This window comes from Mycteria americana (genome assembly GCF_035582795.1).
Source record: "Mycteria americana isolate JAX WOST 10 ecotype Jacksonville Zoo and Gardens chromosome Z unlocalized genomic scaffold, USCA_MyAme_1.0 Scaffold_18, whole genome shotgun sequence".
In the NCBI taxonomy this organism is placed as follows: Eukaryota; Metazoa; Chordata; class Aves; order Ciconiiformes; family Ciconiidae; genus Mycteria; species Mycteria americana.
The window spans coordinates 8,044,965-8,070,639 of record NW_027445436.1 but is presented as its reverse complement, the minus strand read 5'-3'; the positions used below and the strand labels follow the sequence as shown (position 1 = coordinate 8,070,639).

The following is a 25,675-nucleotide window of genomic DNA, read 5'->3' as shown; positions in this document are numbered from 1 at the left end:
CATGGCATTTGAAAGAGGAAGGTTAAAAAATGAGGTGATCTTACTTTTTGAACAGTATCTCACATTTGTCTTGGCTCGTGACTCAAAAAAAAAAAAAAGAAATAGAAAAATAAAAAACCACAACTGCATAAATTCCTCAAACTGTTTTAATTTCTTGTTCTTGTTGATAACTGATGCATTTGGGTAGTTTTACAGATTAGAGAAAAGTTTAAAAATCAAACTAGAGCTCTGAAAAGCTCTTATGAAAGCTGAAAGACAGGCTAGTCAAATTCTACATAAGCCTAATGTAATGACCTCAGTGAAGAAAGTGCAGAGGTTAAGAGACCCCAGAGGTCCTGTCTCTTCCATACTGCAGAAACAGTTTTGGAAGTACACATCATGCACTTTGTACAGACCAGAAAGCTTTAGGCAGTCTGTACTCTCATGAATGCAGAGGAGCTGATGCCATAAAACTGTAAATAACAGAGGGTCTTGCACAGTGTAAATAATGGCAATTTAGGAGGTCAACAGCTGCATGTTGAAGACCTGCTTAAATGCTTCTCCTTATCAACATCTCCATCAGAAAGAACTTAATCAGTATATCTCCACTGCACACACAGTCTAAGGCAGGTACACAGAATACCAGGATCTCAGGAAACAAAATTCCCACTGTCTGGATGGGTTGAGGAAACATTTTCATACTTCATAAGAAAATTTTGACATAGTAAAACCTTAACTTTGACTTTCATGACTCTTGTTATTTTGTTTTGTTAAAGGAAAATGAAACAAACCACAAAGTAATTAATATTTACAACCAAAGTTCCAGCACACCAAGCTTTTGGCCTAAAAAAAATAATAAAATTTGAGAGACAAAGCTTTTCTCACAATTAGAGTAGATTGGACTTGTTCTCTCTATGCAGGTATTTGTGATAATAAGAAAGTACTTAAGCTTCAGTATCCTGATTCGCTACATTACTTCCATGAAATTACAGCACTCTCATTTACAAAAGAACATCCAAAAACTTAAGTGCAAATCAGTTTCTCAAGGAATTAATGTTTGCCATTTTCCAAAAGCACTGCAGCAGTCACCATGGATTTAAAGTAACTGGAAAATAAATGTAATCCTAACATTAATTTACTATTTCATATTTTTTATAAAAAGTTAATTAAAGTTAGAGACAAGGCTTTACTTCATCCTTTGGCAGATGTCTTGTCTCTGAATTGCCACGTATTTCAACATGAAACTTACCTCATGGTTTGAAACAAGATTAGTGAGCACCCAGGATACATTAGGGGGCGGCCCTCCAGTAGTATCACAGTACAATGTGATGCTCTTTCCTTCCACCACGGTGATGTTGTAATTGCTTAGGTTTGCTGAGGGCAAGTCTATGATACAAGCAAAAAAAAAACAACAACACAACACACCCAAAAAACCCCCACCACATGGATATTTGTGTTTGCCAGAAATAGATACTGCTCAGTTCTATTGGAAATGTATAAATGCAATCAAAAACACTGCTTACTTAAAATTCACTGTGGTCAGTTATTGTTCAGGAAGGGAGTACAAACAGCATTGCTGGAGATATATACAATCCTTAAGATGCTACATGAAATTTTTTGGGCCTCCTTCATTTCACATCCAAAGGAAACATTCTAGCATGTGGAAACACATTAAGCTAATTATAGAGGGAAATGTTTCAGGTGGGCAAATAGTAGTTATCCTAACTTCAGGTTTTAACTTAACTTAAAAAAAAAATCCCTCCATTTTTTAACACAGGAAATTTAATCTGTCTCTGTTGTAGCAGTTGCAATGAAATCTCTATTTTCCAGGGACTAATTGACATTGTGGTATTCCCACTATTCTCTATTACAGTTAACATGAAAATCCCATTACCCCATGGTATCACATAAGAGACTGAAGCCCTCCCTCTCATACAGAGAGCTCATAGACAGCAGAGCAAAACCTAGATCTTCAAGTACAAAGTGCACAAGAGGGAAACAAAGCCCTGAATAGATCAAACCAGAGGAGAGAAAGGACAGAAGAGAGGATCAGCAACTGCACAGAGCTGCTATCCAGGGCACTTCAGCAGACTTAGCTATTGCCTTCAAAAAAGAGGGAAAGAAGAAAAGCTGCAAGATGGTACCACTCACCAGTAAGCCAGTCTAGCTTTTGCAAGAGCCAGGATTCTCCCACCATCTCACAAATCGATAAACTACTTAATATCTCATTTTTCTCATTCTTCAGCGCCCAAAGCAATGGGAACTTTCAAAAGAGTAACAGCACTAATATGTTGAGTGCTTCCAAAAACCCAACACGTTATAGACTACTTTGAAGCTAACCCTCTTCAAAAATATTGCCAGGAATGTCAAAAGACTTTAGGCATGCAAGACCTCACATCATATTTATTTGCATAGCAAATAATTAAATAACATGCTGGATATTTCTTCAGAGATACTCATCATTTGGAGTTCCTACACATTGTAAGAATCCTTACCCTCAATTATGAGGCATTTCTCATCAACAGTTCCAGGCAAGTTTGACTTACAATTTAAACTCTCAAATAACAGAGCTTATTTGCTGTGCTAGATATATATGTATGTATTGGGTTTACGTGGCAAGGTTTTGGTAGTGGAGGGCTGCAGGGGTGGCTTTTGTGAGAAGACACCAGAAGCTGCTCCCATGTCAGACAGAGTCAGTTCCAGTCGGCTCCAAGATGGACCTGCTGCTGGCCAAAGCTGAGCCAAGCAGTGACACTGGTGGTGCCTCCATGATAACATATTTAAGAAAAGGGTAAAAACCGCTGTGCAGCAGCTGTGAGAGAGAGGACTGAGGAAAAAATGTGAGAGAAACAACTCTGCAGACACCAAGGTCAGTGAAGAAGGAGGGGGAGAAGGTGCTCCAGGTGCCAGAGCAGAGATTCCCTGCAGCCTGTGGTGAAGACCATGGTGAGGCAGGTTGACCCCTGCAGCCCATGGAGGACCATGGTGGAGCAGATATTCACCCTGTAGCCCATGGAGGACCCCACGCCGGAGCAAGTGGATGTGCCCTGAAGGAAGCTGCAGCCCGTGAAGAGGAGCCCATGCAGGAGCAGGTTTTCTGGCAGGACCTGTGGCCCCACAGGGGACCCACACTGGAGCAGTTCATGAAGAACTGCAGCCTGTGGGAAAGACCCACGTTGGAGCAGTTTGTGAAGGACTGTATCCCATGGGAGGGACCCCATGCTGGAGCAGGGGAAGAGCGTGAGGAGGAAGGAGCGTCAGAGACAAAGCGTTATGAACTGACCGTAACCTCCACTTCCCATCCCCCCTGCGCTGCTCAGGGGGTAGAAGGTAGAAAAATTAGGAGTGAAGTTCAGCCTGGGAAGAAGGGAGGGATGGGGGGAAGGTGTTTTTAGTTTTGTTTCATTTCTCACTATCCTACTCTGTTACAATTAATTGGCAATAATTTAAATTAATTTCCCCAAGTTGAGCCTGTTTTGCCCATGATGGTAATTGCTGAGTGATCTCCCTGTCCTTATCTCAACCCACAAGTTTTTCATCATATTTACTCCCCCTGTCCCATTGATGGAGGGGGAGTCATAGAGCAGCTTGGTGGGCACCTGGCGGCCAGCCAAGGTCAACCCACCCCAATGTATTATCTTTTGATGACTTTTCTTTTCCTGAAAAAATGCTTCTCTTTCTTCCCCCCCCCCTTTTTTTTTTTTTACTTAGAGTATAGTAGTTTCATCATCTACTTGCAGGTTTAGAAGTTTAGCAAAGGGATTTTTTTTTTTTAATGTAAGAAGTCCCATACAAACAATTAACCATCTGATTAGTACGAATTGTAACATGTTAATATGTTTGCTAGAAGTTCAATAAAAGCTATATATATTGGAAATCTCTCTTTAAGTTTAATTAGTTCAATAAATTGAAATGAGAGGAAGTAATACCAAAGAAAAGACAAATCATTTGCCATGCTATGCTTTCTTGCCTATAATAAGATTTGAAAATCGGCACAAATATACAATAACTACTTCAGCACTTCTAGTGCTTTAAGCAGTGCTGTAATGTGATTCCCAATATAGGTGTCATGGATTTCTTCTATTATGTTCACTTTATAAATCATATGTTGAACTTTATTAAGACAAAGCTGGATGGTTTGTAGGCCTTCATGCAGTAATCTGTTAGCAAAGGTAGCCATCTGCTCTCACCTACTGTGAATTCAAATCTCAGCAGTGTCTGTCAACTAGCTTGGCAAGAAATAAAACAAATCTTAGGGAACATTTGGCTATTAATTATCCTGATTAGGGAACAGGGAGAGAAGTAATGAGATAATTTGCTTTATAAAGTTACCCTTCCACACCACCTCTGAAAACTGTTCCAACTGCTCTTGCCAGATCTAAACTTGGGAAGAGATTAAGACTCCCCTCTTCTCCCTGGCACTACTACTCAGGACTAAGTCTGCTTGCTGTGCAAGTCCGCATAATTTCTGCTAACATTTTGGTGTTATATATCTGAGGGAAACAGCTATATTTTGCTTGTACCCTGCCAGAAGGTTATAAAATAATGGTGCTTATTATTCTATAGAGTTGTAAAGTTAGGCTAGACACCAGTTGCAAGATCTTGCAGAAATTCTTGCAGCAAAAAAGTAGACATATAATAACAATCACATTATTGTGTGCATTTTGTTTTATTCCCTTTCCCAGTCATAAGAGGTGGGTAAGAAACACATAAAATAATTGCTTTGGGATTCATTTTTCTGGTTGGATATTTTGTGTTGGTGAACTTTAATGCAAGACCATTTTGGCTTCTTTTTCAAGTGGTACCCAGACTGTGCCACAGCAGAACACACACTAGTTGAGCTCTGCTTGGACAAAGAAGATATTAACATAAGACATATCTAGAAAAGGTGATTCACTGGACTTAGGAGTAAAGTAGTGAGACCAAGCAGCAAAACCTGTACTGACAAATAATTGCATATAAAAAACCCCTAATGTTCCCTAACAGAAACATATGTTCAATACGTGCGTTCAGTGTAGTGTGAGATCATTTATATGAATCAGTAGCATTTTGACACCTACACAATTAAAAAGATTTCTAATCCAGCTGCATTTATTCATACATTAATTTGTTTAAACACAGGTTTTTTAGATGACTACCACTTCTGTTGATATGGATGCACATTTTAAAGGACTTTATACACAGCAATCGATATAAGCAATCAGACAATAGGTTTGCATAGTTTTGTATACAGCCAGCACAGTAAGTTTAGATGGTAGCATAAGAAGATCACGCAAGATAGCCATGACATAATTTTCAGCTTTCTGGAGCAATGAATTTCATAGGCATATTATCCAGGCTGCATGCAATAGTATTTCCTTATATCAGTTCTGAAATTTGTCTCTGTTCAAATTCATTGTTCATTCCCTGTTCAGATAGGACAGGGAAGAGAAAGTTTCTGAATGATCTTTTTAAGACCACTGTTTTATTTATTTTTCTCATGTCTCTTTTTTCTCAATAACCTATCTAAAGCTTTTCAATCTCTTCAAAAAAAGGGAGAACAGACCTTGCTACTAAGAATTTTAAATTCTAACATAGACAGTTACGCAGTTTAGTAGATGTATAAGAAGTGTACACTAAAACCAATGCCTTTCATTGTGCATAGGTGTATAATAGCTACATTATTTCACTGCATACAGAAAATCTGTTTTCATATTGTACTGGTTTTGGCTGGGATAGAGTTCATTTTCTTCATAGTAGCTAGTATGGGGCTATGTTTTGGATTTGTGATGAAAACAGTGTTAACACACTGATGTTTTAGCTATTGCTGAGCAGTGCTTACACAGAGTCAAGGCCTCTCCTGCTTCTCACACTGTCCTGCCAGTGAGTAGGCTGGGGGTGCACAAGAAGTTGGGAGGGGACACAGCTGGGACAGCTGACCCCAACTCACCAAAGGGATATTCCATACCATATGACATCATGCTCAGCAATAAAAGCCACGGGGAGGAAGGGGGGACGTTCGGAGTGATGGCGTTTGTCTTCCCAAGTAACCATTACACGTGATGGAGCCCTGCTTTCCTGGAGATGGCTGAACACCTGCCTGCCCATGGGAAGGAGTGAATGAATTCCTTGCTTTGCTTTTGCTTTACCTGTCTTTATCTCAACCCATGAGTTTTCTCAATTTTACCCTTCCGATTCTCTCCCCCATCCCACTGTGGGAGGAGTAGGCGAGTGGGGCTTAGCTGCCAGCTGGGTTAAACCACGACACATATTCAAATCAATAACGCTTTGTTCCAGGGAATAGGCAGCTCTGGATTAGAATAAGCAGTCACTTCCGTTCACTCCAGCACAAACGGACACAACAAAAGGCAAGGGGTGGGTGGGTGTGTGTGTGTGTGGACTCATTTATGTCAACTGAGTCTCTCTAAATATTATGTCAGGCTTTAGAAGTAAAACACTAAATAGGCGGGCTATTTACTTTCACAGACCATCATTAGTGCAAACTGATGGCTGAGGACATTACAGTGAAAACTGTCAAGCATCGCTAGGCAATGACTCATATTTTCACCATGCACAGCTGGGAATTCCACAATGACTGTACTGGTTTCTGCTGGGATAGAGTTAATTTTCTTCCTAGTAGCTGGTATAGTGCTGTGTTTTGGATTTAGTATGAGAATAATATTGATAACACACTGATGTTTTAGTTGTTGCTAAGTAATGTTTACACTGGTCAAGGACTTTTCAGCTTCCCATACTCTGCCAGGTGCACAAGAAACTGGGAGGGGGCACAGTCAGGAGAGTTGATCCAAACTGACCAAAGGGCTATTCCATACCATATGGCATCATGCTCAGTATATAAACTGGGGGGAGTTGGCCGGGGGGGTAGTGGTTGCTGCTCGGGGACTGGCTGGGCATCAGTCAGTGGGTGGTGAGCGGTTGTAACACTTGTTTTTCCCTGGGTTTTGTTCCTCTCTTGTTGTTTTCCTTCTCATTACAATTTATCATTATTTTTTTGTTGTTCTTCCAATTATTAAACTGCTCTTATCTCAACCCATGAGTTTTCTTACTTTTGCTCTTTTGATTCTCTCCCCCACCCCACCGGGGGGGGGGGGGGGGGAAGGGGGAGTGAGCAGCTGTGTGGTACTTAATTGCTGACTAGGGCTAAACCACAACAATGACAAAACCAAATATTTTGGCTGAAATTTTCAAAGGCTACTATAGCATTTTGCTACACAATTGTCAATGGAAATTAATAAAAACCTTGTGTCTGAATTCCTTGAGAGCTTTCAATGTCCTCATGCTGCTAATTACTACTTTCTACAGAAAACTTATACTGCCCTCAGTAGAGCCAAACTGTCACTATATCTATCAAAGGAAGGATATGACCTAATTACGAAATAACTGAATACTAATACAAATTGTAGTCTGTAACTGATCTCTCGGCACCAATGTTCTAGCCAATATACTACAGCAACTTTTAGAAAAGGAGGGTTTTAAACAAGGAGAAAGGACTCTGTCATTACACCCAAAATGCTATTTCAGTGGTTAACTATCTTCACACTTACAAAATTTAAAAAATTATCTGATTCCCAGATTTATTTAAGCAGTGACGTTGGTAGCGCCTCTGTGATAACATATTTAAGAAAGAGTAAAAAACGCTGCCGCAACAGCAGCTGGGAGAGAAGAGTGAGAATATGTGAGAGAAACAACTCTGCAGACACCAAGGTCAGTGAAGAAGGAGGGGGAGAAGGTGCTCCAGGTGCCAGAGCAGAGATTCCCCTGCAGCCCGTGGTGAAGACCATGGTGAGGCAGGCTGTTCCCCCTGCAGCCCATGAAGGACCACAGTGGAGCAGATATCCACCCTGCAGCCCATGGAGGACTCCATGCCGGAGCAGGTGGATGTGTCCTGAAGGAAGCTGCGACCCCATGGAGAGCCCATGCAGGAGCGGGTCTTCTGGCAGGACCTGTGACCCCACGGGGAACCCATGCTGGAGCAGTCTGTTCCTGAAGGACTGTACCCTGTGGAAAGGGCCCATACTGGAGCAGTTCTTGAAGAACTGCAGCCCGTGGGAAGGACCCATGCTGGAGCAGTTCTTGAAGAACTGCAGCCCGTGGGAAGGACCCATGCTGGAGCATTTTGTGAAGGACTGTATCCCATGGGAGGGACCCCACGCTGGAGCAGGGGAAGAGCATGAGGAGGAAGCAGTGGCAGAGACAAAGCATTATGAACTGACCATAACACCCATTCCCCATCCCCCTGTGCCACTCAGGGGGAGGAGGTAGAGAAGTGGGGAGTGAAGCTGAGCCTGGGAAGAAGGGAGGGGTGGGGGGGAAGGTGTTTTTTAGATTTGTTCTTATTTCTCATTATCCTACTCTGATATGATTGGCAATAATTTAAATTAATTTCCCCAAGTTGAGCCTGTTTTGCCCATGACGGTAATTGCCGAGTGATCTCCCTGTCCTTATCTCGACCCATGAGCTTTTCGTAGTATTTTTTCCCCTTGCCCTGTTGAGGAGGGAGAGTGATAGAGCAGCTTGGTGGGCACCTGGCGGCCAGCCAAGGTCAACCCACCACATGCAATTAACACTGAGCTCTAGTTAAAGCACCTGCAGAGCAAAAGTGCTCATTAAAATCTTTCCCATCATTTATTATTGTGGTACAGGGCTGGAGGAGGAACAGTTGAGTTTTGCACAGGGGAAATGAGTTCATCAAGGAAAGAAGTCACCCTGAAGACACAATAAATAAAGCTGCATTACAGTGTCACTGTTTTCCAGGACACTGCTTCATGGGTTTTACAACAGGAAAAGGGCCAACTTTCATGGTAGTAGTGGAGTTGCTCCCATTTACATTTGGGGGGGCTGCCCTAGTCTTATTTCCCTCCTTTTGTTCTTAACTTAATCACTCATTAAATTAATTTTCTCCCTTTCCCAAAGTAGTTGAGTTTTATTTTATAAGGTGTGGCAATAGGAAAACAGGTGGGTGCCAGGTGCCACCAATAGGCTGCCAGGTGCCCACCAAGCTACTCTATCACTCCCCCTCCTCATCAGGACAGGGGGGAGAAAATAAGATGAAAAACTCATGGGTTGAGATAAAGGCAGTTTAATAAAGAAAAGCAAAGGCCTCATGTAAAAGCAAAGGAAAACAAACAAAAAAAGTATTCTCTACTTCCCATCAGCAGGCAGATGTCCAGTCACTTCATGGGAAGTAGGACCTCAGTACATGTAGCAGTTGCTTTGGAAGACAAGTGTCTTAATAATGAATGCCCCCCTCCCCCCCTTCTTTCTCTTATCTTTTTTTGCTGAGCACAACATCACATGGTATGGAATATCCCTTTAGCCAGTTTGGGTCAGCTGTCCTGGCTATGTCCCCTCCCAACCTTTTGCCCACCCCCAGTCTACCAGCCTTTGGGGGCAGGGATGTTGGAGAGACAGCCTTGATGCTGTGGGAGCACTGCTCAGCAGTAGCCAAAACATTGGTGTGTTATCAACACCCTTCTAGCTACAAATACAAAGCACAACACTATGAGGGCTGCTATGGGGAAAGTTAACTCCATCCCAGCCAGACCCAATACAATCTAGAAAAAATTAGTCTCATGTACTTTTTTGCTACTTTGGTCATTATATTTAGCTAGCATATGTGAGCAATGACAAGACAGAAAGCATCTGTAGAAACAATACATGAAAAATAAACATACAAAGCTAGGAGGATAAACAAAACTGAAAGCCAGATCAAACACCACACCAACATACACAAAACAGTTTCTCGAATTAACTAAATTGACCAGATTGAATAGATTTACCAGCATTACTAGACTGAGAACCACAGCAACAAAAAAATCCACATGGGGCTGCAGAGACAACTGTAGAAGACAGGCCTTTCCCAAAAATACCAGAAGAAAAAGACATCTTCAGTTTCAATGAGTTCAATGATAGGAGCTCAGTGATCAAATGCTTACCAGAGGCAGCAACTAATAACTTAATATAACCTGTCCCAAAGAATCTGATACTGCATCCCTGGGATTAAATGAGCTCCAGGTGATCTCCAGAAGACTAACGGACTTACGAGTGACCTTACCCCACACATAAGACATGACTTGCTTCCAGGAATTGAACACACCAGTGGCAATCGCAGCCATCACTTACAGAAATAGTAATGAGAACAAAGTATTTACTTCTCTTTCTAGATTTTCTAATGCTATCTACCAGCCGGAAACAAGAAAGAGGAAGGTCTGGGTGGCCACACTGTATGGACAACCAGCAAATGCTGTGAAAACAGCATTAATAAAGTACATCATTTCTCTACACAGAAGGTTCTACTAATACTATTGTGGTAGATGCAACTTAAAAACCTTTGACGTAGTAATTAAGTATGACTTTAAAATTTAAAAGGATCCAGCAATTTTCATCATACATAAATACATTCCAAACGCAGTTGGAAAAAATAGTGCTGCAAACATCATAACAATTGATTGACACTTTTAATATTGCACTTGGAAGGGATCTTCTAGTTATTGAACACACCTAACTTTAAATGCCAACAACAGAAATCACAAAGTTGATGGCATCTAAGTTGTAACTAGCCTTTATTCAGCTCATTAATGAACAGATGTAGCAGGGGAAAGGGATAGAGTTTTGAGCAAAAGAGCCAGGGGCTGCTGATGTATTAGGAACCAACAGGGGAACACCTGTGAAATGCCTCAAACGAATTAGGGTGTGTTCCTCTAAAAAGGTGACATGGTTGATAGCCCAGCTGAAGTGCCTCTATACCAATGCATGCAGCATGGGTAACAAACAGGAAGAGCTGGAGGGGCAGGGGTTGCCCTCTATGTAAAGGAATGGATTGACTGCACAGAGCTGTCTTTGAAAGACAGCAATGAACAGGTCGAGAGCTTATGGGTAAAAATTAGGGGCCATGCCAACAAAGGAAACCTCGTGGTTGGTGTTTACTACAGGCCACCCCGATCAAGGGGAGCCTGTTGACGAAGAATTCTTACTTCAGCTACAGGAAGCATCACGCTCGCAGGCCCTGATCCTGCTGGGGGACTTCAATCACCCTGACATCTGCTGGAAAAGTAGCACAGCAAGCTGTAAGCAGTCCAGGAGACTCCTGGAGTGCATCGAGGATAACTTCTTAACTCAGGTAATAGACAGCCCAACCAGAGGAGAAGCATTACTGGACCTGTTGCTTACCAACACAGATGAACTAATTATATGGGTCAAGATTGGTGGCAGCCAGGGCTGCAGTGATCATGCCCTGGTGGAATTCACAATCTTGAGGGATATGGGCCAGGTGAAGAGTAAAGTCAAGACCCTGAATTTTAGGAGAGTGAGCTTTCAGTTGTTTAAGGAATTAGTAGATGGGACCCCCTGGGAAACTGCCCTCAGGGATAAAGGAGCTGAACAGAGCTGGCAGCTCTTTAAGGACGTTTTTCTTAGAGTGCAAGAGCTCTCAGTTCTCATGTGTAAGAAGTCAGGCAAGGAAGGCAGGAGACCAGCATGGCTCAGTAAGGACCTCCTGCTCAAAGTACAGCGTAAGAAGGAAATGCACAGGCAGTGGAACCAGGGATGTGTATCCTGGGAAGAATATAGGGACACTGCCTGGATGTGTAGAGATGGGATCAGGAAAGCTAAGGCACAGCTGGAGCTGAATTAGGTGAGGGATATGAAGAATAATAAGAAGGGCTTTTGCAAGTACATTGGCCAGAAAAGAAAGATTAAAGAAAATGTACTGGGGGATACATAAGACAGGAGAACTAGTGACAACTGACATGGAGAATGCTGAGGTACTCAACAATTTTTTTGCTTCAATTTTCATCAGTAATTGCTCTTCCCACATCTCTCAAGTCCCTGAACCTCAAGGCAGATACTGGGGGAGCGTAGTCCCTCCCATCATAGGAGAAGATCAGGTTCGAGACCACCTGAGGAACCTGAACATACACAAGTCCATGGAAGCTGATGATATGCATCCCAGGGTCCTGAGGGAATTGGCTAATGCAGTTGCCAAGCCACTCTCCATCATATTTGAAAAATCAGGCAAAGTTCCCAGTGACTGGAAAAAAGGGAATATCGCACCCACTTCGAAAAAGGGTAAAAAGGAGGTCCCTAGGAACTACCGACCAGTCAGCCTCACCTCCATTCCCGGTAAAATCATGGAACAGATCCTCCTGGAAGACATGTCAAGATATATGGAAGGCAGGGAGGTGATTAGAGAGCCAACAGGGCTTCACCAAGGGCAAAGCGTGCCTGACTAATCTAGTAGCCTTCTACGACAGAGGGACTGCATCAGTGGGAAGAGCTATGGATGTCATCTACCTTGACTTCTGTAAGGCCTTTGATATGGTCACCCCACAACATCCTTGCCGCTAAATTGGAGAAATATGGGTTTGATAGATGGACTGTTAGATGGATAAGGAACTGGCTGGATGACCACATCCAAAGAGTTACAGTCAACGGCTCAATGTCCAAATGGAAACCAGTAACAAGTGGTGTCCCTCAAGGGTCCATACTGGGACCAATACTATTTAATATCTTTATCAACAACATAAACAGTGGGATTGAGTGCACCCTCAGCAAGTCTGCAGATAACACCAAGCTGAGTGGTGCAGTTGATACACTGGACAAAAGGATGCCATCCAGAGGGACCTTGACAGGCTTGAGCAATGGGCCCATGTGAACCTCATGAAGTTCAACAAGGCCAAGTGCAAGGGCCTGCACCTGGGTTGGGGCAATCCCCAGTATCAGTACAGACTGGGGGATGAAGGGATTGAGAGCAGCCCTGCAGAGAAGGACTTGGGGGTACTGGTGGATGAAAAATTGGACATGAGCTGGCAATGTGTGCTTGCAGCCCAGAAAGCCAATTGCATCCTGGGCCGCATAAAAAGAAACGTGGCCAGCAGGTTGAGGGAGGTGATTCTGCCCCTCTACTCCACTCTCGTGAGACCCCACCTGGAGTATTGCATCCAGCTCTGGGGTCCCCAATACAAGACAGACATGGACCTGTTAGAGCAGGTCCAGAGGGCGGCCACAAAAATGATGAGAGGGCTGGAACACCTCTCCCATGAGGAAAGGCTGAGAGAGTTGGGGTTGTTCAGCCTGGAGAAGAGAAGGCTCCGGGGAGACCTTATTGCAGCCTTTCAATACTTAAAGGGGGCTTATAAGAAAGATGGAGAGAGACTTCTTACCAGGCCCTGTGGTGATAGGACAAGGGGGAATGGTTTTAAACGGAAAGAGGGTAGGTTTAGAGTGGACATAAGGAAGAAATTTTTTATGATGAGGGTGGTGAGACACTGGAACAGGTTGCCCAGAGAAGTTGTGGATGCTCCATCATTGGAAGTGTTCAAGGTCAGGTTGGATGGAGCTTTAAGCTTTATGTTTGCTTAGTTCCTAAAAAAAAAAAAATAAAGATCAAAAAATCAACAAACCTGACATGGGATGAACCATTTCATCAGTAGAGAAAATTAGAAAATGTTTCATTAACAAAATTCACAAAGGCCTGCATGTCTAAACTTCTCCTGACATCCAAAGGAGCTAAAAGGGGCTTCTTCCTCTATTTCAGTTATACTTACTAGCTTCTCAGACTGTGCTAGAAATTAAATAAACCAACTACATCATTGGGTTTTCTGGAAACTGTCTTGTGCTTTTAAACAAAGAAAAATATGTACAGAAATGCTGAAAGCAACAGCCATGCCAGCTATGCATTGGATCTTTTAGATATCTTCCAGAACACAAGCCTTGTTCATGAAGATTGTCATTTGTTTTCACCAAGGACTTCCTATTCTGTCTCTAGGAAATGGCTGTGTTGTTATCTACCTCTTCTCATTAAAAAGCTATGTCCTACATTGGTTTGTACCAGAAAAGGTAAGTTAAGGGGAAAAACTCACCAGAAGAGGTGTGGGGGAAAGAAAAATGGAGAGAAACACAGAGTGCATAAAGTCTAGTTATATTTGGATCCTGTAAATTAACATTAAACCAAATGTGGGAATAATTTGCAGGTCTGTGCTAACATTCACACAGTTCTTCAGCAAAAGGCGCATTCCTCATATGCAAAATTCCACATACTGATACTTCAGTCTGAATGTCATATATGCTCACAGTCAAGGGCACCTTTCCTCCTCCTCTTCCCCCTCTAGTTTGAAGTGCCACCTTCCCTTCTCATGCCAAGTATTTTAATCAAGATATGTCCACAGGACGTGCACATGCATCTACACACATGCATCTACACACATGCATCTACACACATGCATCTAGCATCAAGAGGTCAGAAACAAGTCTGCTGGGGCTGCAGATTCTAAAGAATTCAAGAGAAAGAAATGTCTCACATTTAATTCTGGGAATTTAACACTGAGAATTTTCAAAGGAAAATCCTAGCTACCTAGTAGTTTCTAGACATGCTAGACAAGGACATTAAAAGAGGCTATGCTTTCACTCCCATTTTGTGTCAATTGATTTCAATCCACCAGGAGACCTTTCAACACCTGGCAGATGAATCTACCTTCTAGTCCGTCCAGCCGGAGCAACCGGTCAGGTCAATTTAGCTCAACTAAGTATTGTCTCCCATTTCAGGTAAATCAGACCCTGCAGTACATAAGATCACCAAAACAGGTTATGCATTAGTGTCATTAAACGCAGCACATGTTGGGTCTGCAGCAGGTCCCCTCCATGGCTCTGACCTGCCGGCAGCTGCAATCAGAGTGTTACACCCTCCATATAGCCAGCAGAGAGAAGGGCGCTCAGTAGGCAATGATGGAAGGAAGAAAGGTAGAATTTGTTTGTTCCTCCTGACATTCACCTTTGCTTACAGCTTTCCCAATCCAAATCAGTCCTCCGTGAGGAAACCCTGCTCTTTTCTTCTTATCTGCCTGCTGCTGAGCACCCCAGCACCCCATCCCACTAAGAAAACTCCAGACTTCAATAGGCTTCACATCACATCATAAACACCTGAGCTCTGCCCCCATCCACAGAGGAAGAGTATCTCTTCAACTATCAGGTGAAATCTTCCACCAGCTATCCCAGGACTATATACAGGAATTAAAGTTGCATACAAAAAACAAAGGGGATGGCCTTATTGTTACACCATTTTTCCACCATTTCCAAATCCATATAAGCTAACTGAAAATAATATCCTGCAAAATGCTACAAACCTAAGCTTGTAATGTCTCTTTTCCATGGCCTATGCAAAGACTTTTATCTGTGTGAAAACCAGCTATTTGTTAACTTTTTCTCTTTCAGTAGGCACATTTTTCTGAATTTCCTTCCTGTAGTCCTAGCAGTAGAGTTTGTATTTTTGAAGGAAAAGAAAGATTTCATTAACCTCAGATATCTGAAAAAAATTTCAAGGAAGCAAAATCTTGTGTCTGTTCAGCTTGGAAGCACTACTATTTTGTTCAGTAGAGGCACATGCATTTTATATAATTCTTGTGTGTTGTCTGTAATTGATGTTCTGTTTTCCTGCACTTGAATAACAGTATGTTTTTAAAGGTTCAAGGAAAAAAAAAGGCTTTATGTGAAGCTCCCAAAATTATTCCATGTGGCATGAAAGACCGGTGAGTGGTTAATATTTCCCCCCAAAACCTTTTCCTTTAGCAGCACTGTTGTCATCTTGATAGGTATCTTGTCAAAAAGCATGTTTATTTTTCCTTCCTCATGATATCTTAGTAAGAACTTTATGTTAAAAGAGTATTACCGCAGTTTGGGACCTTCATATCCAGCAAGGCTGTCCTCTTGATGTTGTCATCTATGCAATATAAATCCCGAGTTTCTCTGTAGAACTTGGTCTCTTGAAATTTCTTGATCCACATAATTTCACAGGAACACTTGAATGGATTGTCCACCAATATCCTACAGCAAAAATCAAATGATTTCTTAAGAACATATCATGCATATAGAAAAAAGTTTCAAAGCACTCGTGGGTAAAACTAAAAGTTGAACTCTGCTTTAAAAAGGTATGGATCAAAGACCTCAATGCAGTACAAACTGTAAGTAGATACGGTTTCTTTGTAGAAAATGAAGCCCTGTCTGCACCAACTAAGAATCCATCCTGCCACAGATCAGAGAGATCACACAGGGGGCTCAATTCCTATCTCCAATTCACTGGTGTAAATCAGGAGTGCCTGGAGAATTGGGCTTTCCACTGAGATCCATTTTATTTCATGGCAGCTAAACACATCAGAAATTCTTCTCTTGTATGATAGACTCTGCTCAGCTATCTCAGAAAGACCACTCCAGAAAAGGTTTATTGCTGTTAAGTGGATAAATTCTTTATAGAGCCAAACAGTCATGTATTATAGGCAAATTCTAACTCTAATCATAAAAAAGGATTTTACACAACCTTAAAGATTCATCATGTATATCACCCTGGAAAAATCTCACAGTAAAAGCCCTAAGTAATGTAATGAAGAAACACTCACTGAAAAAATGGCCCTGAAACAGAAATGTATAGTATAATCTAGCTATATAGTATGCTGTATGAAATTTAAATCACTGATTAGCAAATTTATCCAATTCTAATTTAAAAATTTAATTAAACCACACACAAATGTAATGCATTAAAGTCCAAGTGAAATATGAACAGAAACATCCCAATACCTAGCTAACAAATGACCCAGTATCTCATTTTTTCTCCTAAAAGCATAGATGAGGTCAAATAAAGCCTGCGTGTGTGACTGCTTGAGGCATCTCACTACAAGAACAATTATTCTTACCAAAATTTCACAAATGTTTTTGATGTACAGAAACTAAATTCAAGTTGCTCATAAAATCTGTACTCATAAATGCTTGAGGCTGCCTCCTGAGGATATGAGCGTGCAAATAATCATGAAATACTCAGCTTCTTAGAGAAGCAACCTGTTCCCCTGCTGGACTTTCACAGCACTACTGCATGGACAAGAACTTCTCTACCCACTCTGCTTCAAGTGTCACAGGGGGGATGGGGGGGTTACAGTCAGTACATAACAGTTCCTTTCTGCCGCTCTTTCCTCCTCACACATTTCCTCTGCTCCAGCATGGGTCCTTTCCATGGGCTGCAGTCCTTCAGGAAAAAAAATCTGTTCCAGCATGGCTTCTCCACAGGCTGCAATTCCTTCAGGAAACATCCAGCTGCTCCAGTGTGGGGTCCTCCACGGGCTGCAGTGTGAATACCTGCTCTGGCATGGTCTCTTCCACGGGCTGCAGGCAAATACCTGCTCCACCATAGTCCTCTCCATGGACTGCAGGGGAATCTCTGCTCCAGTGCCTGGAGCACCTCCTCCCCTTCCTTCTTCTCTGACCTTGGTGTTCACACTGCTGTTTCTCACCTTTTTTTTTTTCTCTCCTCCTCTGCCTCTTTGGCGTTTTTGCCCTTTCTTAAATATGTTTTCACAGAGGCACCACCAGCTTTGCTGATTGGCTCAGCTTTGGCCTACGGTGGGTTCGTTGCCAAGCCAGCTGGAACTGGCTCTATCTGGCAACAGGGGCAGCCACTGGCCTCATCTCAGAGAGGCCACCCCTGCAGCCCCCCTGCTACCAAAACCTTGCCGTGTACTCCCAATATAGCAAGACAGAATATGAACATTAGGATCCAGTGGGTCAAAACCTACAACAGGCATTTTCCAAACAGCAAGATTTACTTTTGATTTTCTGTTTCATCAATAACTTCCCTTTAAAGGAGAAATCTCCCTTGAAATGTGGCTGAGCAATCCTTTTCTTCCATTGTTTTAAATTGTGTTAACCCCACCTGAGGAGCCAGGCACATCATAGGCAGGATGCTGGATAGAGCTATGATGGCCCTCCACATACTTTTGCGTGAAAGAAAATCTGACTTGGTAGAAGGAAATTACAGGACTTTATCTTGTTTGCTGTTATTTTACATCTGTAGCTGGTTTGTTCTAAAAGAGGAAGCCTTTCGAAGTGTCATTCCTTCTCTGCAGTATCTGGATCATTTTTCCTACTTCACCCTAGTCTGAATTTTTCATCCATTTATGTTTTGCTTTAAAAGTGTGCTACCAACAGGACACTTGCTTGTCAGATTTAGAACAAGCTCCTCAGAAGCTATTTATAGCATCATTCTCCTCTTAGATTCCCCCTCCAATACTCTTCCTTCCCTCCTCTTATCAACAGAATTGCTCAACTGATTCTGTTTTTATCCCTGCTTTTCCACCCTTCAGGCTCAGCTCCCCCCCTTTCTTTCCCTTCCCCCACTTCTATTTATCCCACTTTATTGCAATCTTTGTTTGCATAACTTTCCTAACTTTCATTTGTTTTTTCATCTCTACTGTCTCACTCTTTCCCAAGCCCCTATCTCAGTTTTATATCCTATCTCTCTCTCAGCTTGGGCCCCATCACACATTGCCTCCATACCTCAAATATTAATCAGTTCAATCTTCACAACATCCATTTTTCCCGTGTCTGGCTCACTCCCAGTAACCATTTCCTCTGCTTCTACTCCCATGACACTGAATGTCCGTTGTTTAATTCCAATATTAACAATATAAATGTATTTGCACTTACTTTGCATCAGCCAGATGTTTTGCCAATAAGTGCTATTTCCCTACCTCATCAAATTCATTCCCATTATTCCTGTCACATATTTATAATGTTTGATTCTGTCATTCTCTGTCCCAAGTCCTTTTTTCTTTCCTTCTGCCCAGGAACAAACCAACTTCTTCAAAAAGATCAGCAATTTCTTACATCATCTCAGTGAACAGGTATGTAGGGATTTGACTTTGTTCTCCTTCAAAAATCTAATAAGCTCTCACTTCACCCACAACCTAAAATAAACTGTTCACCTAAGACAGAGAGGTTCAAGAATGGCCTGATCTGTACTTCAGAATAAATCTTTTAAAGGCAGCAGACTAATTTCAAGAAAGCACCAACAGAACTGAGAGCAGAATACGCCTTTAAAAATGCTGTCACTTCCTTTTTTTACACATCTCCTAAGCTAGAGCATATTCACTCTTACATTTCTGCAGTCCAGGGGGCAAAGACAACTACAAAATATAGAAGTTACAGCCAAGTACACACTTCCATTGGCTTTTTGGCACAGACTGGATATGGCATATGAAGAAACTGGGACTTCAGAAGCAACAAACCCACGCAGGGCATATGGCAACAGGAGTGCTCTGCAACTAGCTAGTCTTTCCATCAGAGTGCTCAGCGATCACCAAGTTACAAAAGAAAATTCCAGCAAACGATATTTTCTGGACTGCAAGGAAAATGATTATACCAAACATACCTAAGGGGCATAACCTTGTTTGCAGCACTGGGATTTGTTCACTTCATTTCTCACGTGCTGAAATAACAACATACACCAGAAAAGGCTGAGGATTTCAAGGCTGGTGTTTCAATTCCTGGGCTGGTGCTTCAGGCTACTTCTGACCCTGCTCTGAGCTCCAGGAGAGCAGCCTCTGTTTGTCCCCCTGCAACTCTGTCCCTCCTAAAGCTCTTGCGGGCTCTGTGCAGTTCCACATATTAGCAAAGACTGCACAAGACAACCACTTCTCTTACGCTTTTGACACAGCAGCACAACTCCAGGCCTTAGAAATTCTTCTAAGAGAAGTCAGTGTGAAGAACCACTAATCAGAGCTTTATACAAAAGACAAATTCTGCCTGCCTCATTATCTGTGCCAATACCCCCAATCACAAAGTCATTCAAAAACTCTACCTTTTCTGTGAGCCCCAAATTTAACAAAACAAATAAGATGATACAACAATATCTGCCACGCAGGCATGCTACATCCTCTTTTCCCCTTTTTTACCGTTTGATTACATAATTTTGGAATGTATACTAATATAGAAGTTCTGCTTGAAAGAGCACAGAATAAAAATGTAATGTTAAAACAATCAACAAATATATGTTTACAAATGCTTCATTACCAAATGAAGCATTACAATGAAACTCAAAGAATTTGAGAAAACAAAAATATTGTTCAATAGCTAACCACAAGCATAGCAGCTGTGGAGCCAATATGATATAAGAATACGAGATAAAGATTTCATTTGAAGATGTCACTAAAATGGAGAGACATTAATTTGATGGGTGGACCACTCAATGGATAAGGAAGTGGCTGGATGGCCACACTCAAAGAGTTGCGGTCAACGACTCGATGTCCAGGGGGAGACCAGTGATGAGTGGTGTCACTCAGGGGTCCGTATCAGGACCAGTATTATTTAACATCTTTGTCAGGAACATGGACAGTGGGATTGAGCGCACCCTCAGCAAGTTTGCGGATGACACCAAGCTGAGTGGTGCAGTTGATACTCTAGAGGGAAGGGATGTCATCCAGAGGGACCTTGACAGGCTTGAGCAATGGGCCCATGCAAACCTCATGAAGTTCAACAAGGCCAAGGGCAAGGTCCTGCACCTGGGTTGGGGCAATCCCAAACATGGATACAGGCTGGGCAATGAGTGGATTGAGAGCAGCCCTGCAGAGAAGGACTTGGGGGTACTGGTGGATGAAAAACTGAATATGAGCTGGCAATGTGCGCTCACAGCCCAGAAAGCCAATCGTATCCTGGGCTGCATAAAAAGAAGTGTGGCTAGCAGGTCGAGGGAGGTGATTCTCCCCCTCTACTCTGCTCTTGTGAGACCCCACCTGGAGTACTGTGTTCAGGTCTGGGGCCCCTAGCATAAGAAAGACCTGGACCTGTTAGAGCGGGTCCAGAAGAGGGCCACAAAAATGATCAGAGGGCTGGAGCACCTCCTCTATGAGGGCAGGCTGAGGAAGTTGGAGTTGTTTAGCCTGGAGAAGAGAAGGCTCCGGGAAGACCTTATTGTGGCCTTCCAGTACTTAAAAGGGGCCTATAGGAAAGATGGGGAGGGTCTCTTTATCAGGGAGTGTAGTGATAGGATGAGGGGTAATGGTTTTAAAATGAAAGAGGGTAGGTTTAGAGTGGACATAAGGAAGAAATTCTTTACTGTGAGGGTGGTGAGACACTGGAACAGGTTGCCCAGAGAAGTTGTGGATGCTCCATCATTGGAAGTGTTCAAGGTCAGGTTGGATGGAGCTTTGAGCAACCTGATCTAGTTGAAGATGTCCCTGCCCCCTGGCAGGGGGGTTGGGCTAGATGATCTTTAAAGGTCCCTTCCGACCCAAACCATTCTATGATTCTATGATCTGTAGATGGCTGTATTTTTTACTAGCTCAAATATTTAATACAAACACCAGTAGTTTTGTGTGAAATAATCTCATAAAAAGTATTTTAAAGTTGAAGGGAAAAGGCTATTTTGAACTAAAAATTTATGTTAAAACATACACTTGAACTTTTCTGAAGGCTTGGAATTAAAATCTTTCTGCACTTATGTCACTGGCAACATATTTGCTGCCTTCTTTGGATCAGAATTTAATTTCTAATATTTGATGGACCTGTAGCTTCAGAAGAACAAATTTCAAAGTCCTGTTCTTTCATTGCTAGCCACAAATAAACTTTATTTTTAAAAATGACAACTTACAGATCAGACAAACCCAGATGGCGAAAAGGCTTCTTGGACAAACTTGAGAGCTTGTTTCTGGATAAATTGCTATGGGAAAACAGAAGAAAAATTGTATTAATTAGGGCTGCTTCTTCTTACATTCCCAATACAGTTTGTGTGTCTCAAAAAAAAATGAAGAGCCCAAACCAGCTCTAAAAAGCTCTTATTCCTTTAACTTCAGTGGGAAAGGAATAGTGCCCAGTTTCTTTTTACAGTTTGATGGGTTTCAAGGATTTGAATCCAGCCTGTGTCTGAAGTTAAATACATTCTTTAAAATCGGACTCAACAGGGGGTCAATATTTTCACTTAAAGCACCTGTGTTCATTACAGAAAAGCTGCAGATTTAATTGTGTTTCACAAGTATTATGTAAAGTCCAGGTGTTAACTATATGCTTAATTTATTCATAAGTGAAATGGTTGTATCCCTTTCTTTGATACTGCACCAAACTCTGTACTCACATACTAGCACACATCCACATCAGAGACTTTTAGTTATTATGTTCAAATTACATGTGCAATATGCACCCACAGGAAAGATCAAAAGGAAAAATGTAAAATGCCTATATTGGGCTTTTTTATGTCAATTAAGCATTTACAGTTTCCAGTGGTAATTAAGTGAAACGTCCTCTCCCATTATGCAAAGAAATGCTCATCTGAATCAGAAATGCTCCCCTTCCCAGGCTTACAAAAATGCTTTCTCCAAACCAAAATAATGCTGGTTTTCTATAGTCTTATCAGTCCACAAATTAAAGATAGTGAGAGCAGTAAACTGTAAAACTGCCAGTAGTGTAGTGCAAATCAGCATTATGAGCCAAAATATGAGTTTTATGTGGTATTATAGAGGTGCCATAGGGGCTCCATATTTTAAGTTGCATAGCATTTAAAACAGGGATTAAATCTCTTCTGCCTGCCCCCTGACTGAAAAACACAGTGTTTACTCCCCCTACTTTCAGCCCTTGATCTCTGAGTACAAGATAATTTTCAGAGAAATTACGGGGATACAAGTTGCATCTTTTATAAACATTTAGAATGGAATCTTTAATAGATTTTATTTACTATACTTTTGTTGATTCCTTCTAGCAAACAATGGCCTGAAGTTTGCAAGCTGACTGGTCCTAATGTGTGAGAACAAAATGGGTGAGCTACTGTTTCATTATTCAGGTCAACTGAGCTGCCCTACAGTAGATGTTGGTGGAAACATCTCATGTGGATCCTGATGGTCAAAATTAAAGTACAATTTGCATGTAGGACAGAAGTTGTGGTTAAGTAAAAATCAGTCAATATGTTAACTAACTATGTTTTTCCTAATATTCACAAACAATAGGTTGGGAGGCTGAAAGAAAGAAGTTAAATCCTCCTATGAAATTGGGCTCTTCTCTCCAGCACTGAGACAACACAAAACATGTCAAATCTTACCCCTCCACAGGTGATTCTCACTCATCAAAAGAAAATCCATCCAGTCCTGACACTGCTGAGCAGCACACACAGATGCCCCCATGGTATTCCCAAATGAGGCGAGTGCCTGCTTCTCTTACCTGCAGTGACTAAATTCCATCTTCCCTGAAGGACAACCAGATATACAGCAGGTTCTACCTGCAGATAGGTACCCATGCCACTTACTAGTCTAGTGGAAGGCAACATATTCCAGGTCATGGGAGGACAAGATTTAAATCTTGGTTTCTGCACAGCAGAGGACCCTGCTCTTCCATACCAGGACTCCCCCCTAACCATCAAATGATGGGTCTCTCAGGGAAATCTCTGTCCAGCTGAAGTTGTTCCATTTCATGTGATCTTCCCTGACACCCTAAAAGGGAAAGTCCAGGCTCAAGCTCTGACTCCAGACCAAGGGGCTTTGAAAATCACCCCCTCCCACTTTCTAAATACTAGAGTATCACAATACAGATCTGAAAATGAGCTTCAAACATCTTATGTAAGAGCCCCAGCCATCCTATGAGATGGTATTTCTCTCTTTTTCTCTTAAGAAGATAAGATCTTAAAAATATATTTTTTAAGAAAATCTTAAAAAAAAAAAAAAACAAACTGACTCCAGGAAAGGGTTTTTTGTTGGTAAGCTGGAGTGAATATGAGCCTAACTACTATGGAGTAACTACTCCATACTCCTAACTCCTAACTACTATGGAGAATATGGAGTGAATAAGAGCCTAACTACTTCACGAGCAGGACTGAATAGGACTGAAGTCCCATTTTTCCTACGGATTTCCTCCTGGCTGGTTACATGCTTCCTTGCTTAACTTACTAATGGTCATCTAATTCTCCATTTCTCTGTGAGGAGCTGAGCTGCCTCATTAAGAGATATGAGCTCTACTGGACAGCAGACTCTTCAGTGTTGCCGTAATTGTATTTTGTTGTCATTTAGCTTCAGGCCACTCATCGCTTTTGGAGAATAATTGCAACCCCCTAGGCATAAGAATAGCCCTTACTTGATTTAAATTCATAAGCCAGACTTACTGTCCAAATATCAGTGAGTATGTTACTTTCTGAACACTTAACGCAGGTATAAATGACTGCATGAGCCAGTGAGGAACTGGAACTATTAATTCAAGCAAAATTATCAAAAGAATAAAGAATTATTATTTTAACAAATCCAGTTGTGAAAAACCAAAATAACTCAATAGGTTTAATTGTCTTTTCAGATTTTTACCAGTTGTGCTTGCTATATACCAGACAAAGGAAGTAGGAAGCAGTAAAAACAGTAACAAAAAAATCCTGTTCCTATATTCTTGGTCATGGGTTACACATTTAGTACTTTATGACTGTAGCCTTTTCCTCCATGTAGTTTAGCACCTTAAGGTTTTTCAAGTTGGCGAATAATTCAACAGAAATTTTTCAGACCACTGTTATTGATTTATTACCTTAAACTGTACTTTGACAGTAAATTTACTGTTATATATATTTTTCATAAACTGAGCACTTTATATTGATTATAAAGATGCCTGCTATGGTCTCTTTAATCCATGTTAAGTGAAAAAACATGGACCAACTTATTACAGACTAGGCAATGATCACTCATCCACTTCCATGGAAAGAAAATATAAATTAGTTCACCAATTCAATTACACACACATGCGCGCACACACATGTGCACGCGCACACACACACACAAAGATTGTGGTGAGCAGCCCAAAGACAATTCATCTGGGCTTCAAAAGCCTTTTTTTTTAAAAAAAAAAAAAAAAAAAAGGTGTGGAGTACAGAGTCTGGCTCCAGAGCTATACCTAAGGATAAGACCAGCACGCAGTCAAAAGCACGACTGTATTTTACATACGAATATCAAGCCCACTTTAAAGTAGCTAGACCTAATACAGCTAAAAGCATACCTGTGGCAACATAGGGAGTGCAAGAGTGGCCTAAGCAGCTGCATAAATATTCACATAGCTAGCAACACAGGTGCAGCTTTACATTGCAATGTCACTGTACTGGGTCTGGCTGGGATGGAGTTATATTTTCTTCATAGCAGCTGGTATGGCGCTGTGTTTTAGATTTGTGACCAAAACACTGCTGATAACACACTAATGTTTCAGCTGTTGTTGAACAGTGTTTGCACAGCGTCAAGGCCTTCTCTGTTTTTCACTCTGCCCCCCCCAGTGAATAGATTGGGGGTGTGCAAGAGGTTGGGAGGGGACACAGCCCGGCAAATTACCCGAACTGACCAAAGAGATATTCCATGCCATATAACATCATGCTCAGCAATAAAAAGGGAGAGGAGGGGTTTTAGGAGGTTAGCCATCTTTTGCTTGGGAACTGGCTGGGCATCAGTCTATCTGTGGGAGGTGGTGAGTGATTGCCTTTGCATCACTTGTTTTTTTCTTTCTGTCTTCTTTCACTTCTCCTTCACATATTAAACTATTTTTATCTTGACCCCAAAGTTTTCTTGCTTTTACTCTTCCTTTCCTCTTCCCCCATCCCACTGGGGGGGGGTGGGGGAGTGAGTGGCTGTGTGGTGCTTACCTGCCTACTGGGGTTAACCCACAACAGTCACTATGCCACTATACTGCCTACACTGCTCCTGGCAAGGAGAGGCAAGAAAGAAGAGGAGGGAACAGATCTAAGGAGAATGGGAGGGAAGAGTTGAAGAAATGGTCATGGCCATTTTGCTATGCTCAGTCTCCCTCTACAGGCTCCTGTAAACTAATTGCTATTCCTTGGAAAACACAGGTGCAGAAAGTGAGTCCATTTTATTAACAAAGCAATCAGCCCTAAGCCCAATTCTTCTATATTACAAGAAAGCATTTAGGCATCTTACAAGCCTGA

At 41.8% G+C, this 25,675-nt stretch overlaps 1 protein-coding gene across 8 annotated transcripts in view; it reads right to left on the bottom strand.

Moving 5' to 3' along the window:
* The window catches only part of LOC142402964 (BDNF/NT-3 growth factors receptor-like), a 270,912-nt gene that overhangs the window by 218,313 nt on the left and 26,924 nt on the right, over positions 1-25,675 (bottom strand). For 7 of the 8 annotated variants that reach the window (XM_075488975.1, XM_075488970.1, XM_075488974.1 and 4 more), the window contains exons 5-7: positions 21,383-21,451; positions 15,641-15,795; positions 1,229-1,365 (exon numbers count right to left, since the gene is read on the bottom strand). In XM_075488975.1, coding sequence (XP_075345090.1) covers positions 1,229-1,365; positions 15,641-15,795; positions 21,383-21,451 — 361 coding nt within the window. The remainder of the gene's footprint in view (positions 1-1,228; positions 1,366-15,640; positions 15,796-21,382; positions 21,452-25,675) is intronic. The other variant, XM_075488976.1, reaches the window with a different exon arrangement.